Source organism: Telmatherina bonti (genome assembly GCF_933228915.1).
Source record: "Telmatherina bonti genome assembly, chromosome: 16".
Taxonomy (NCBI): domain Eukaryota; kingdom Metazoa; phylum Chordata; class Actinopteri; order Atheriniformes; family Telmatherinidae; genus Telmatherina; species Telmatherina bonti.
The window spans coordinates 5,276,087-5,291,953 of record NC_136614.1 but is presented as its reverse complement, the minus strand read 5'-3'; the positions used below and the strand labels follow the sequence as shown (position 1 = coordinate 5,291,953).

General features: G+C 47.5%; 1 protein-coding gene across 2 annotated transcripts in view; it reads left to right on the top strand.

The window, feature by feature from the left end:
- Nucleotides 1-15,867, top strand: part of col12a1b (collagen, type XII, alpha 1b) — a 438,574-nt gene that overhangs the window by 240,002 nt on the left and 182,705 nt on the right. For both annotated transcript variants that reach the window (XM_079255552.1, XM_079255551.1), the window contains 8 exons: nt 1-99; nt 2,269-2,398; nt 6,276-6,415; nt 6,515-6,644; nt 10,317-10,456; nt 10,660-10,789; nt 10,871-11,010; nt 15,014-15,143. The exon at nt 1-99 is cut by the window's left edge and continues 41 nt beyond it. In XM_079255552.1, coding sequence (XP_079111678.1) covers nt 1-99; nt 2,269-2,398; nt 6,276-6,415; nt 6,515-6,644; nt 10,317-10,456; nt 10,660-10,789; nt 10,871-11,010; nt 15,014-15,143 — 1,039 coding nt within the window. The remainder of the gene's footprint in view (nt 100-2,268; nt 2,399-6,275; nt 6,416-6,514; nt 6,645-10,316; nt 10,457-10,659; nt 10,790-10,870; nt 11,011-15,013; nt 15,144-15,867) is intronic.

Here is a 15,867-nt window from a genome sequence, read left to right as displayed (position 1 = left end):
ACCACTAGCACCCTGAACGTCCGCTGGGAGCCTCCGGAAGGAAACGTCAGAGAGTACATCTTGATCTGGGTGCCAGTCGCTGGAGGAGAGCAGGATGTGGTAAGATCTAATATCACTTTGAGAAACACAGTAATAGAAAGGCAGACAACTGCAGGTCTTCTCCGCCACCAAAACAACCGTTTCCCAGCTTTTCTAAAAGACATATAAAACTATAGTGGAATAAAAATGGTGACTTAAAAGCCATCACGGTTCCTCAAATATTATGTAAACCAAATATCAACAGAAGCAACATTAACATACTTCAAAATATATACAAGAAACTAAGGAAAATCCCAATACATTTAGCTACGTAAATATCCATTTTTACCTGCCACAAGCTCATCAGAAACCCATAAGATTAACCCAAAAGGTGTTTTTGTGTTGTTAAATTCTTACTGCTGGGAAGTTGTATAAGGTCGGAATGGGGTTTTGGGTGGGCGGCGGCAGGTGGGAAGCTGCAGAAAAGTGTGTAGGACTACAATTCTGCCTCCTGGTCCCAACCCTGAGTTGTCAATTTAGCTGACTAATAAAAGAGTCCATATTGCTAGATAAGAGAGCGGCTCCATCCAACGTGGGATGGATGCCATCTCTCCTAATAAGACCAGGCTTTCCCCAAAAAGCGCTCCAATTATCTATAAAACCCACGTTGTTATCGGGACACCACCTAGACAACCAGCGGTTGAAGGATGACATGCGGCTAAACATGTCATCGCTGATTAAATTTGGCAAGGGACCAGAGAAAACTACGGAGTCCGACATGCTCTTGGCAAAGTTACACACCGAAGCAACATTAATTTTAGTGACCTCCAATTGGCGTAACCGGGTGTCGTTACCGCCGACGTGAATTACAATCTTACGGTATTTACGTTTAGCCTTAGCCAGCAGTTTCAAATACGATTCGACGTCGCCCGCTCTGGCCCCAGGAATGCATTTGACTATGGTCCCCGGTGTCTCTAGAGCCACGTTTCTGACTATGGAACTACCTATAATCAGGGTTTCTGCCTCAGCGGGTGTGTCGCCGAGCGGGGAAAATCTGTTAGAAACGTGAACAGGTCGGTGGTGGCCAGTGGGTTTTGGTTTGGGGCTACGCTTCTGCCTGACCGTCGTCCAGCCCGCCTCGGCTCCCGGCTGCGCGGGAACTGCTGAGGGACCGCTAGGTGGGCTAGCTGCCCTGGCTGGTAGCTCCGCACTGGCTAATGGGGGCTTGCTGACTAACTGCTTCCCTGAGTGCGGAGCTGGGCTTCTAACTCACAGAGCCTCGCCTCCAAGGCTGCCAAGCTGCTACACTTAATACACCTACCATTATCACTAAAGGAGGCGGAGGAGTAGCAACTGTCAAACCGAGCAAGAAAAGGCAGGGGACCGGGGTGTGGGAAGAGAGCTAGCAGCCATTCTAAAACCGAGTGCTTGAGCTGTTTAAGTCAGTAAACAGAAAGCCAAAGATCCCAAAAATAAATGCAATATATAGAACAGTGGTTTGGGAAGATATTGTGCGCTAAAGTGAGTGGTTGGTTAACAATAGATAGAAGTTAAAAAGAAGTTAAAGGAGCCAACGGCTCGTAGCAATCCGCAGTGACACACGCTAGGCAAACAGGAAAAGACACAATACGTTACCGCAACGTCAGGAGTGTCCTCACCGAGATAAGTTAGGCTCAGATGTGGTTTCTAACTGAGAGCTGGTACTGTACCTGATGAGCGAATGGCCTGAAACCCTGGATTTTTTTTTTCCTCAAACAGGCAGAGACATGTTGGCAGAATGAGATGATACTTTTTGTTTCCCAGGTAGTTTCATGTAAGTTCTTCTCTTGTTGTGGAAAAGTTGCAGTGTCAAAACATGAAACATGAAAGAGTTTGGAAAAGGTAAAATCTACATTTCTTACAGCTAATATGGAATAACTGAGCGTGAAGTGGGAAACGGTGACGTGATGGAGGGATCTGTTTCATGGCTTTCAAAATTAGTTCAAGAAATGTTGTAAAACTAAAAGTTTGGAAACAGAAGGAATTATGTCAGTCCCTTGGCAGTTTCTGGGAGAGAAACTGTTAAATTTAATGGATAAATAACAAATGTACACAGTATGTGAAGCAGGAGACCGACCATGAGTCTGTTCCTCTTTGAAGGAGTCACCCCCCCACCCCATCTCCCCTCCCTAAATTCAATCGTGGTCGTTGAGGATCAGGATTGTGGATCACAGACTGAGAACATTATTTGTTTCTTCTGTCTGCAACCAGGACCAAGTGTCTGGAACTACCACGAGTACCATCCTTAGGAACCTGGACCCAGACACGGAGTACACCGTTACCGTGGTTCCCGTCTACCATGAGATGGAAGGGAAACCTCTGTCGGAAAATGGAAAGACAAGTGAGTTGTGTGCTTTATGAACAACATAAAGCTGTTTGGTGTAAAGGTGGACAGAGAGATAAAAACAGTTAAAATCCCAGGGAAAACCAGATGATATTGGTCCAGTTCTTCTACAAACATAAAAAGTGGTCTTAGGAATGAGTAAAGTAGTTCTAGGAGAATGGAAAGCAGTCCTAGGAATAAGTAAACTCGTCTTAGGAAGACCCCCCGCTGAGCAGTCACTGTATCGTGGTGGAGGGCTTTGTGTGTCCTGAAGATCCTAGCAGCTATGTTGTCGGGGACTTTACGCCCCTGGTAGGGTCACCCATGGCAAACAGGTGTCTAGGGGAGGGACCAGACTAAGTGCGGCTCAAAGTCCCCTTTGATGATGACAACGATCATGAACAGAAATGTTCCCTTGCTGGGATGCGGGTCATCAGTGCCCCCCTCTGGAACCAGGCCCAGGGGTGGGGCACGAGACCGAGCATCTGGTGGCCAGGCCTTTGCCTGTGGGGCCGAGAGGGTTACGTGGCCCCACCTCCCGTGGGCTCGCCATCTGCAGGAGGAGCCGTCGGGGTCGGGTGCAATGTGAGCTGAACGGCGACAAAAGGGTGGGACGCTAGTTGTCCGATCCTCTGCTGCAGAAGCTGGCTCTAAGGGTGTGGAATGTAACCTCCCTGGCAGGGAAGGAGCCTGAGCTTGTGCGCAAGGTTGAGCGGTTCCGGCTAGATATAGTTGGACTCACCTCGACGCATGGCTTGGGCTCTGGAACCAGAACCCTCAAGAGGGGCTGGACTTTCTTCCACTCTGGAGTTGCTCATGGTGAGAGGCGCCGAGCAGGTGTGGGCATTCTCATCAGCCCCCAGCTTGGTGCCTGCACGTTGGGGTTTACCCCGGTGGATGAAAGGGTAGTTTCCCTCCGCCTCCGGGTGGGGGGATGGGTCCTGACTGTTGTCTGTGCTTATGCACCGAACAGCAGTTCAGAGTACCCACCCTTTCTGGAGTCCTTGTAGGGAGTGCTGGAGGGTGCTCCTTCTGGGGACTCCATTGTTCTGCTGGGGGACTTCAATGCTCACGTGGGCAATGACAGTGAGACCTGGAGGGGAGTGATTGGGAGGCATGGTCCCCCCCCTCTGAACCCAAATGGTGTTTTGTTATTGGACTTCTGTGCTCGTCATGGATTGTCCATAACGAACACCATGTTCCAACATAAGAGTGTCCATATGTACACCTGGCATCAGGATTCCCTGGGCCGCAGTTCAATGATCGATTTTGTAGTCGTATCGTCGGATCTGCGGCCACATGTCTTGGACACTCGGGTGAAGAGGGGGGGCGGAGCTGTCAACTGATCACCACCTGGTGGTGAGTTGGCTCAGATGGTGGGGGAGGAAGCTGGTCAGATCTGGCAGGCCCAAACGTGTTGTGAGGGTCTGCTGGGAACGTCTGGCTGAGTCCCCCGTCAGAGCGAGCTTCAACTCCCACCTTCAGCAGAGCTTCGAACATGTCCCGAGTGAGGCGGGGGACATTGAGTCCGAATGGGCTGTGTTCCGTGCCTCTATTGCTGAGGCGGCCGGCCGGAGCTGTGGCCCTAAGGTCATTGGTGCCTGTCATGGCGGTAATCCCAGGACTCGTTGGTGGACACCAGCAGTGAGGGATGCCGTCAAGCTGAAGAAGGAGTCCTATCGGGCCTTCTTGGCCTGTGGGACTCTGGAGGCAGCTGATGGGTACCGACGGGCCAAGCGGCATGCAGCTTCGGCTGTTGCCGAGGCAAAAACTCTTGCATGGGAGGAGTTCGGCAAGGCCATGGAGAAAGACTTCCGGACGGCTTCGAGGAGATTCTGGTCCACCATCCGGCGGCTCAGGGGGGGGAAGCAGTGCTCCATCAATACTGTGTACAGTGGAGATGGGGAGCTGCTGACCTCAACTCGGGACGTTGTGGGTCGGTGGAAGGAATACTTCGAAGACCTCCTCAATCCTACCAACACGTCTTCCGATGAGGAAGCAGAGCTGGGGGACTCAGGAGTGGACTCTCCGATCTCTGGGGCTGAAGTCGCTGAGGTGGTCAAAAAGCTCCTTGGTGGCAAGGCCCCGGGGGTGGATGAGATCCGCCCGGAGTTCCTTAAGGCTCTGGATGCTGTGGGGCTGTCCTGGCTGACACGTCTCTGCAGCATCGCGTGGACATCGGGGGCAGTACCGCTGGACTGGCAGACTGGGGTGGTGGTCCCCCTTTTTAAGAAGGGGGACCGGAGGGTGTGTTCCAATTACAGGGGAATCACACTCCTCAGCCTCCCTGGTAAGGTCTATTCAGGGGTCCTGGAGAGGAGGGTCTGCCGGATAGTCGAATCCCGGATTGAGGAGGAGCAGTGCGGTTTTCGTCCTGGTCGTGGAACAGTGGACCAGCTCTATACCCTCTTTGGGGTCCTGGAGGGGGCATGGGAGTTTGCCCAACCAGTCTACATGTGCTTTGTGGACCTGGAGAAGGCGTTCAGCCGTGTCCCCCGGGGGCTCCTGTGGGGGGTACTCCGGGTGTATGGGGTACCGGACCCCCTTGTACGAGCTGTCCGGTCCCTGTACGACAGGTGTCGGAGCTTGGTCCGCATTGCCGGTAGTAAGTCGGATTCGTTTCCAGTGAGGGTTGGACTCCGCCAAGGCTGCCCTTTATCACCGATTCTGTTCATAACTTATATGGACAGAATTTCTAGGCGCAGCCGAGGTGTTGAGGGGATCCGGCTTGGTGGCCTCAGGATTGGGTCCCTGCTTTTTGCGGATGACGTGGTCCTGTTGGCTTCATCTGGTCGTGATCTCCAGCTCTCACTTGAGCGATTCGCGGCCGAGTGTGAAGCGGCTGGGATGAGAATCAGCACCTCCAAATCTGAGACCATGGTCCTCAGCCGGAAAAGGGTGGATTGCCCTCTCCGGGTCGGGAGTGAGGTCCTGCCTCAAGTGGAGGAGTTTAAATATCTCGGGGTCTTGTTCACGAGTGAGGGAAGGATGGAGCGTGAGATGGACAGACGGATCGGTGCGGCGTCTGCAGTAATGCGGACTCTGCGCCGGTCTGTCGTGGTGAAGAAGGAGCTGAGCCAGAAGGTGAAGCTCTCGATTTACCAGTCGATCTACGTTCCTACCCTCACCTATGGTCATGAGCTGTGGGTCGTGACCGAAAGAAGGAGATCTCGTATACAGGCGGCTGAAATGAGTTTCCTCTGCAGGGTGGCCGGGCTCTCCCTTAGAGATAGGGTGAGGAGCTCGGTCTTCCGGGAGGAGATCAGAGTAGAGCCGCTGCTCCTCCGCATCGAGAGGAACCAGTTGAGGTGGCTCGGGCATCTGGTCAGGATGCCTCCTGGACCTCCCTGGTGAGGTGTTCCAGGCACGTCCCTCTGGGAGGAGACCCCGGGGAAGACCCAGGACACGCTGGAGGGATTATATCTCTCGGCTGGCCTGGGAACGCCTCGGGATACCCCCGCAGAGTTGGCAAATGTGGCTGGGGAGAGGGAAGTCTGGGCTTCCCTGCTTAGGCTGCTGCCCCGGAAAAGTGGCGGAGAATGGATGGATGGTCCTAGAAAGACGTAAAGTTGTCCCAAGAACATATAAAGTAATCCTAGGAACATGTAAATCAGTCCAAGAATCGAGTAAATTAGTCTTAGGAACAAGTAATGTAGTCCTCGGAATGAGTAAAGTATTTCTAGAAATGAGTGAAATAATCCAAGGAACGAGTAAAGTAGTCTGGACATCAGCTTTTCTGTCATGTTGTAATGTCACATATTAGCGTTGCTGCTACACTGCATGTTAGCATTGCTGCTAACATCTGCTGGTGCATAGGATCTCATGCTGCCAAGGGTCTCTGATAACCACATTAAAAGTTGACTTGCTTTGTCTTAAACCTACTCCTGTTGCCCAGATCCACTGGGTGGAGTAAAGAATCTGAAAGTGTTCGATCCCACTACCAGTACGCTGTCAGTTCGCTGGGAACCGGCAGTAGGAAACGTCCGAAGCTACAAGGTCCTCTACGCTTCGCAGCCTGCAGGAGAAGAGCAAATGGTAAAAAAAAAAAATAATAAAAAATCAAAACATCCAGACAAATGCATCCAGCTCTGACGAGGTCACATAGAGATGGAGGTTTGACTCTCTTTTGGACAGGAGGAGGTTTCTGGTGGGACCACCACCACCATCCTGAGGAACCTGGATTCTGACACACTCTACAACGTGGCCGTCATTCCTGTCTATCCAGAAGTGGAGGGCATCAGGCAGGACGAGAAGGGAAAGACAAGTGAGTTAATCGCAAAAATTATGGGACCCCAGTAGAAAAATATTTATATCTTGTGATCACTGAACCGTGACCACCATATGAACCAAAAACAAAGATTTAATCATATGATAGATGCATTGACCACAGCACGATGAACACATTGGTTTTTCTTGAAACAACAAACCAAGCACAAGATTATGTGAGCTCCTTTAGTATTTTACATCGCTACACCTAGCGACATGGGGCACCACTGGCTGCAAGACCAGCCACACCCAAGGTTGATACACCAGGCAGGATTAGTGAAAGGATAAGTGTCAGCATCCCACCAAACCCCTCATCCCATTGGTAGGGAAAAATGTTTGTCCAGGAGGGCAAGAGTCAAACCCGTCCCACCACCTCAATACCAAATGTTTAGCTGCTGAATGAGTCATGTGATAGGATGTTGTGGTGGACTTTGGCCAAAAACTTTACTTTTCCTCTGAGATTGCATCCACCAATCTGTGACCTTGTGCTTTGGTCAGCTTCGCTCAGGTTTGTATGCATCATAGTAGAATTGATCTAGGAGCGTAAGAACTGGAGGTACATAGAGCTTGCTGACGATCCACAACAGTAGAAACTAAGTCCTTATCCATAAATCCCTAGTCCAGACCATTCCACAGAGTCCTTAAACACTAATCCTTATGTCCAGACCATTCCACAGAGTCCTTAAACACTAATCCTTATGTCCAGACCATTCCACAGAGTCCTTAACCACTAATCCTTATGTCCAGACCATTCCACAGAGTCCTTAACCACTAATCCTTATGTCCAGACCATTCCACAGAGTCCTTAACCACTAATCCTTATGTCCAGACCATTCCACAGAGTCGTTAAACACTAATCCTTATGTCCAGACCATTCCACAGAGTCCTTAACCACTAATCCTTATGTCCAGACCATTCCACAGAGTCGTTAAACACTAATCCTTATGTCCAGACCATTCCACAGAGTCGTTAACCACTAATCCTTATGTCCAGACCATTCCACAGAGTCCTTAAACACTAATCCTTATGTCCAGACCATTCCACAGAGTCCTTAACCACTAATCCTTATGTCCAGACCATTCCACAGAGTCCTTAACCACTAAGCCTTATGTCCAGACCATTCCACAGAGTCCTTAACCACTAATCCTTATGTCCAGACCATTCCACAGAGTCGTTAACCACTAATCCTTATGTCCAGACCATTCCACAGAGTCCTTAACCACTAATCCTTATGTCCAGACCATTCCACAGAGTCCTTAACCACTAATCCTTATGTCCAGACCATTCCACAGAGTCCTTAACCACTAATCCTTATGTCCAGACCATTCCACAGAGTCCTTAACCACTAATCCTTATGTCCAGACCATTCCACAGAGTCCTTAACCACTAAGCCTTATGTCCAGACCATTCCACAGAGTCCTTAACCACTAAGCCTTATGTCCAGACCATTCCACAGAGTCCTTAACCACTAATCCTTATGTCCAGACCATTCCACAGAGTCCTTAAACACTAATCCTTATGTCCAGACCATTCCACAGAGTCCTTAACCACTAATCCTTATGTCCAGACCATTCCACAGAGTCCTTAACCACTAATCCTTATGTCCAGACCATTCCACAGAGTCCTTAACCACTAATCCTTATGTCCAGACCATTCCACAGAGTCCTTAAACACTAATCCTTATGTCCAGACCATTCCACAGAGTCCTTAACCACTAATCCTTATGTCCAGACCATTCCACAGAGTCCTTAAACACTAATCCTTATGTCCAGACCATTCCACAGAGTCCTTAAACACTAATCCTTATGTCCAGACCATTCCACAGAGTCCTTAACCACTAATCCTTATGTCCAGACCATTCCACAGAGTCCTTAACCACTAAGCCTTATGTCCAGACCATTCCACAGAGTCCTTAACCACTAAGCCTTATGTCCAGACCATTCCACAGAGTCCTTAAACACTAATCCTTATGTCCAGACCATTCCACAGAGTCCTTAAACACTAATCCTTATGTCCAGACCATTCCACAGAGTCCTTAACCACTAAGCCTTATGTCCAGACCATTCCACAGAGTCCTTAACCACTAAGCCTTATGTCCAGACCATTCCACAGAGTCCTTAAACACTAATCCTTATGTCCAGACCATTCCACAGAGTCCTTAAACACTAATCCTTATGTCCAGACCATTCCACAGAGTCCTTAAACACTAATCCTTATGTCCAGACCATTCCACAGAGTCCTTAAACACTAATCCTTATGTCCAGACCATTCCACAGAGTCCTTAACCACTAAGCCTTATGTCCAGACCATTCCACAGAGTCCTTAACCACTAATCCTTATGTCCAGACCATTCCACAGAGTCCTTAACCACTAATCCTTATGTCCAGACCATTCCACAGAGTCCTTAACCACTAATCCTTATGTCCAGACCATTCCACAGAGTCCTTAACCACTAATCCTTATGTCCAGACCATTCCACAGAGTCCTTAAACACTAATCCTTATGTCCAGACCATTCCACAGAGTCCTTAACCAGGAATCCTTATGTCCAGACCATTCCACAGAGTCCTTAACCACTAAGCCTTATGTCCAGACCATTCCACAGAGTCCTTAACCACTAAGCCTTATGTCCAGACCATTCCACAGAGTCCTTAACCACTAAGCCTTATGTCCAGACCATTCCACAGAGTCGTTAAACACTAATCCTTATGTCCAGACCATTCCACAGAGTCCTTAACCACTAATCCTTATGTCCAGACCATTCCACAGAGTCCTTAACCACTAATCCTTATGTCCAGACCATTCCACAGAGTCCTTAACCACTAAGCCTTATGTCCAGACCATTCCACAGAGTCCTTAACCACTAAGCCTTATGTCCAGACCATTCCACAGAGTCCTTAACCACTAAGCCTTATGTCCAGACCATTCCACAGAGTCCCTATACATCAATCCCTTCAAAATAGACATAAATGAAAAAAAATGGCTAAAATGACAAGTTATTGGGAAAACTTATGTGAAAGAAAAACCAGAAAAATACTTGAGGAGGAATCAGCAGGGACAAAAAACCAAAATTCATTCTCCAACAACTAAATGTCTTCAGATAAAAATGAAAATGTTCCTCCCTTATTGGATGACAAACATCAGTTTTTAAACATCCCTTCATCTAAAAAAGAGCAGCTCTCCGGGTGTGATTGTGGTTTTGCTTTTACAGGCTCTTCAGATGTTTACATCTGTGTAAAACCAGCATAATTAATGGTGGTTTTGGTGTCCTGCTGCACACCCCCAAACATTCAGCCTGAGTCAGGACACCTGGAGCATCTGAGCCTTTATCTGCTGACTCAGTGTTTCCACCTGACTGAAATGCAAGCAAGCTACAGCTACAAGCTTTACCTTTGTCCCGTTTTATCAAAACCTTGAAGGCTTACATTAGAAAAGGATAAATTCCAGAGAGTTTAGGCGTCCTCCTTGTTTCTGATCTATCTGGAAACTTCTGATAAAGTAAACCCACCTGTCTGCTGGGCGCTGCAGAGCAAAACACATGCACCTTTTTTCCACATAGATGTTTGTTTCCCATAGAAACAGGAAGTTTAGACAGATGGATTCTGGTGTGTCCTGATGTGATTGACTCCACTCGTCTGGTTCAAACTAGTCATGTGACTGGTCTCTTTCAGAACGTCTGGGCGGCGTGAAGAACCTTGAGGTGACCGATCCTACCGTCAACTCTCTGAGGGTCCGATGGGACCCAGCCGAAGGCGATGTGAGACAGTACCAGATCATCTATGTCCCTGTCGCCGGAGGTGCAGAGAGCAAGGTAGGTTTACAGATTCAGGATGAAGAGGACGTCCAGAATGATTCATCAATATACTGTTTAATTAATCAATTCATTCCTGTTAAATCATCAAAATCTGCAAGAACAACAAGTCCCAAGGACTTATCCATTCATCAATCCATTCATCCATTTATGCATTTTGTGTCCTCCTGTCGCCCCCCCCCGTTCTTCCCTCCATCCTTCAGACCCAGGTATCAGGTCTGACCACCACCACCGTTCTGAGGGAACTGCGCCCGGACACCGAGTACAGGGTGACGGTGGTTCCCGTCTACGCTGAGGTGGAGGGAAAACCCATGTCTGAGAACGGGAAGACGAGTGAGTTGGAAAAGGAGCAGATGTGCTGGAGGTGTAACTGACCTGTTCAGTTACACCTCCTTGTCCTTGTGGTGTCCACAGAGGCTCTGGGAGGCGTGAAGGACCTCCAGGTCACCGATCCCACCACCAGCTCGCTGACAGTGCGCTGGGTACCAGCAGAGGGGAACGTCAGGCAGTACCGCATCTTCTACGTCCCCGAGTCCGGAGGAGCTGAAGACATGGTGAGACACCGCAGGGTTAGGTCTGATCTACCTTCACATGTCCTGCATAAATACAGCCAGGACTCATTAAAACTGGACCTTGTTCTTTATTGATCTTATTCCTAGCCTTCATGAGGCCTTGCGTGAATTATGGGCGCGACTGGAATCGGTCTTCGTTTACATGCGAACAGTCCGCGCTAATGCAGGTTCTTCAAGTGTTGGCAATTTAAACGTGGGAACACCACCTGTCACAGGTGAAACGGACAGTATTATCACATCGCTGCCAACTGCGGATGAGGGATAGGGAGATAACCTGAAGATGTGGTCAGTGATCACATACACGAGCATATTTAGCTACTTCAGTGACTGGTTGCTTCTGACAGGGAAGCAATGAACAAGCTGAAAAGCTCTGAAGCGCAGCAGTATCGACACAGTCTTAAGGTCGCTCGCGTTTTGTTAAGAGGTGGGACACAATCTTATTCATCTGAAAGCAGACATAGAGCCCAACCAAAGGCTAAAAGTCCTGCATCACCGAGCCTGGGTGTTCCTTTCGACGTCAGATGGAATACAAACAGCAGGCTGGTTGTCTGAACATCAACACCTGGAGCTGGACATTTCGCCTGACAGAGACTTTACAGGTACATGAAACACCTCCAGAATTTCTACTTTTCACAAATGCTTATATATAGTAAAAAAAATAGTATAAAAGTATAAAATACAGTGATAAGAATCAAAACTTTTTTTCTTTTACAAATTCCTTTTGTGTTAAAGTGTTTGTCAGTGTGTAATTCATGTAAGAACAAATGAAACGTTCCAGCTCTAAAAGCTGTGCAGTCCTTCGCCTTTTCAGATGGAGGATGGTTAAATTGTACCTCAGATGTTTTCAGAAAATGTTCAGTGAATAAAATGTGGAAGCATATTTAGGTGAAATGTCTTTCACTTTTCACTGGAAATAAGCTCAGCTCTTAAATTCACTAAGCCTGCGCATCTTGAGCTTTTTTTTTTATTTTGGCACCAAGTTAGTTGGTCCTGAGAGCGAATCATGTCCAGGATACGGGTTTTCCGTCGGCCGTTTGTCAACAAAGTCAAACGAGCGTTTTGGATGGTCTCCGCAGATTTTCGGACACATCGTTCTCCGTTCTTCATCTGTATGCAGGCGATGGAAACTATTCCACTTCTCACAGGAACCAGTTTTTGGTTTGTGTTGTTTAAAACACTGTTGTCGCCGCTGATTCAGCTGGTCTGGTTGCTATCGCAGCCACGGACAGCTATCGGACTCCGCAAGGCCATTTTAGTCAACTCTAGATTATTACAACGCAAATAAAACTAAAACAGAGTTTTATCTACTGAGCTGACAGCAAATTACTGTTCAGTAAAGCAGAGTCGGTGCTCTGCTACCACTGTTAGCCAATGGCTTACTGCTGCTTCCAGTGTCTGGCAGGAAGCTGTACCCATTACTTTTTCTGCAGCAGCCCGAGAAAGGAGGTGGATAATCTGAACAAGAACCATCTAGAAGGTCCAAACATTCACTTGCAGCCTCAAAACCACAGGTTGTAGACCTTTGTCGAAGGGGCCGTCTCCCCAGTTTGGAAAAGAATGGGTCTCAAACTGGACTTAGTCACGGTCCGGAGTCCGGACTTTACCGTTACCGGAAATTAGTCATGATTTACCCTTAACCCTAATCCAGATTTAACCCTAATCCAGATTTAGCCCTAATCCAGATTTAACCCTAATCCAGATTTAACCCTAATCCAGATTTAGCCCTAATCCAGATTTAACCCTAATCCAGATTTAACCCTAATCCAGATTTAGCCCTAATCCAGATTTAACCCTAATCCAGATTTAGCCCTAATCCAGATTTAGCCCTAATCCAGATTTAGCCCTAATCCAGATTTAACCCTAATCCAGATTTAACCCTAATCCAGATTTAGCCCTGACCCAGATTTAGCCCTGATCCAGATTTATCCCTAATCCAGACTTAGCCCTGATCCAGATTTAGCCCTGACCCAGATTTATCCCTGATCCAGATTTAACCCTAATCCAGATTTAGCCCTAATCCAGATTTAGCCCTAATCCAGATTTAGCCCTAATCCAGATTTAACCCTAATCCAGATTTAACCCTAATCCAGATTTAGCCCTAATCCAGATTTAACCCTAATCCAGATTTAACCCTAATCCAGATTTAGCCCTAATCCAGATTTAACCCTAATCCAGATTTAGCCCTAATCCAGATTTAGCCCTAATCCAGATTTAGCCCTAATCCAGATTTAACCCTAATCCAGATTTAACCCTAATCCAGATTTAGCCCTGACCCAGATTTAGCCCTGATCCAGATTTATCCCTAATCCAGACTTAGCCCTGATCCAGATTTAGCCCTGACCCAGATTTATCCCTGATCCAGATTTAACCCTAATCCAGATTTAGCCCTAATCCAGATTTAGCCCTAATCCAGATTTAACCCTAATCCAGATTTAACCCTAATCCAGATTTAGCCCTAATCCAGATTTAACCCTAATCCAGATTTAACCCTAATCCAGATTTAGCCCTAATCCAGATTTAACCCTAATCCAGATTTAACCCTAATCCAGATTTAGCCCTAATCCAGATTTAACCCTAATCCAGATTTAACCCTAATCCAGATTTAGCACTAATCCAGATTTAGCACTAATCCAGATTTAGCCCTAATCCAGATTTAGCCCTAATCCAGATTTAGCCCTAATCCAGATTTAACCCTAATCCAGATTTAGCCCTAATCCAGATTTAACCCTAATCCAGATTTAGCCCTGACCCAGATTTAGCCCTGATCCAGATTTAGCCCTGATCCAGATTTAGCCCTGACCCAGATTTATCCCTGATCCAGATTTAACCCTAATCCAGATTTAGCCCTAATCCAGATTTAGCCCTAATCCAGATTTAACCTTAATCCAGATTTAACCTTAATCCAGATTTAACCCTAATCCAGATTTAGCCCTAATCCAGATTTAGCCCTAATCCAGATTTAACCCTAATCCAGATTTAGCACTAATCCAGATTTAGCCCTAATCCAGATTTAGCCCTAATCCAGATTTAGCATTAATCCAGATTTAGCCCTAATCCAGATTTAACCCTAATCCAGATTTAGCCCTAATCCAGATTTAACCCTAATCCAGATTTAACCCTAATCCAGATTTAACCCTAATCCAGATTTAGCCCTAATCCAGATTTAGCCCTAATCCAGATTTAACCCTAATCCAGATTTAGCCCTAATCCAGATTTAACCCTAATCCAGATTTAGCACTAATCCAGATTTAGCCCTAATCCAGATTTAGCCCTGATCCAGATTTAGCCCTGATCCAGATTTAACCCTGATCCAGACTTCGCCCTGATCCAGACTTAACCCTAATCCAGATTTAGCCTTGATCCAGATTTAGCCCTGATCCAGATTTAGCCCTGATCCAGATTTAACCCTCATCCAGATTTAGCCCTGATCCAGACTTAACCCTAATCCAGATTTAGCCCTGATCCAGACATAGCCCTGATCCAGATTTAGCCCTGATCCAGACGTAGCCCTGATCCAGATTTAACGCTGATCCAGACTAAGCCCTGATCCAGATTTAACGCTGATCCAGATTTAGCCTTACATGCACTCCGACCTGATCCAGACTTAGCCCTGATCCAGACTTAGCCCTGACCCAGACTTAGCCCTGACCCAGACTTAGCCCTGATCCAGATTTAGCCCTGACCCAGATTTAGCCCTGATCCAGATTTAGCCCTGATCCAGATTTAGCCCTGACCCAGATTTAGCCCTGATCCAGATTTAGCCCTGATCCAGATTTAGCCCTGACCCAGATTTAGCCCTGACCCAGATTTAGCCCTGACCCAGATTTAGCCCTGATCCAGATTTAGCCCTGATCCAGATTTAGCCCTGATCCAGATTTAACGCTGATCCAGACTTAGCCTTACCTGCACTCAGACCTGATTCAGACTTAGTCCTGACCTGGACATAGTCTTGCAGGTCCTGGTCTGACAGGTTTTTTGTGATCAGGAGCAGGTCTCGGGCGGGACCACCAGCACCGTCCTCAGGAACCTGCTGTCAGACACACTCTACACCGTCATTGTGGTTCCAGTCTACCCAGAGGGAGAAGGTCTGCGCCAGTCCGCAAAAGGAAAAACCCGTAAGTCAATATAATGGACATTGTGGTCCTGGTTCTGATCAGGTCAAATGATTGTTGTGACGAACGCCAGTCCTGGTTTGGAGAAGCAGAACCTTGTCGTCATGTGAATAAGTTTGTAATGTGTTGTTATGTATTCACTCTGATGAAGGAACTGAACCAGACAAACCAGACCATGTTTTCAGTCCCATTTTCCATCTTTAAACAGAAACCTGATGTCCAGGTGAGCCTGACCTCCAGGTACTCTCTGGAGGCTTTTCCTGTTTCCAAATTAAAGTGGTGTCCTGAGGACTCGAGCTTGGCGTCTGAATGTTCTTTTCAGCTGCCGGGGTTCTGGTTCCGTCTCTGTGCCGGTAGTTTGATGTCCCGGTGGACAGAGCACCTTCTTTGTCCTCGCAGATGGTCTTTCAGATGGTTCTCAGCAGAATCCTGAAGTTTTACCCGTAGAGACGCTGCAAGAAAGAGTGGAACGATTTAACCTGAAAACGTGTGAAGAAATTCCTGTATGTTCTAAATCCATAGAACAGGGTCTGTGATCTGGAGGTTCTGCTCCTACAACCTCTAAGAACCTGTAAGAACTTCCAGTAAACCTGCAGCCAGAGGAGCACTGATGAGGAAACATGGCGTAACTGGTCATTGTAGTTTTCCAGTGTCAGGATGAGGTGTTTCAGGATTTTTAACTGGTTTCCTTCGTGTACCAGTAGCTTTGAGACTCTGTGTGTGCGTG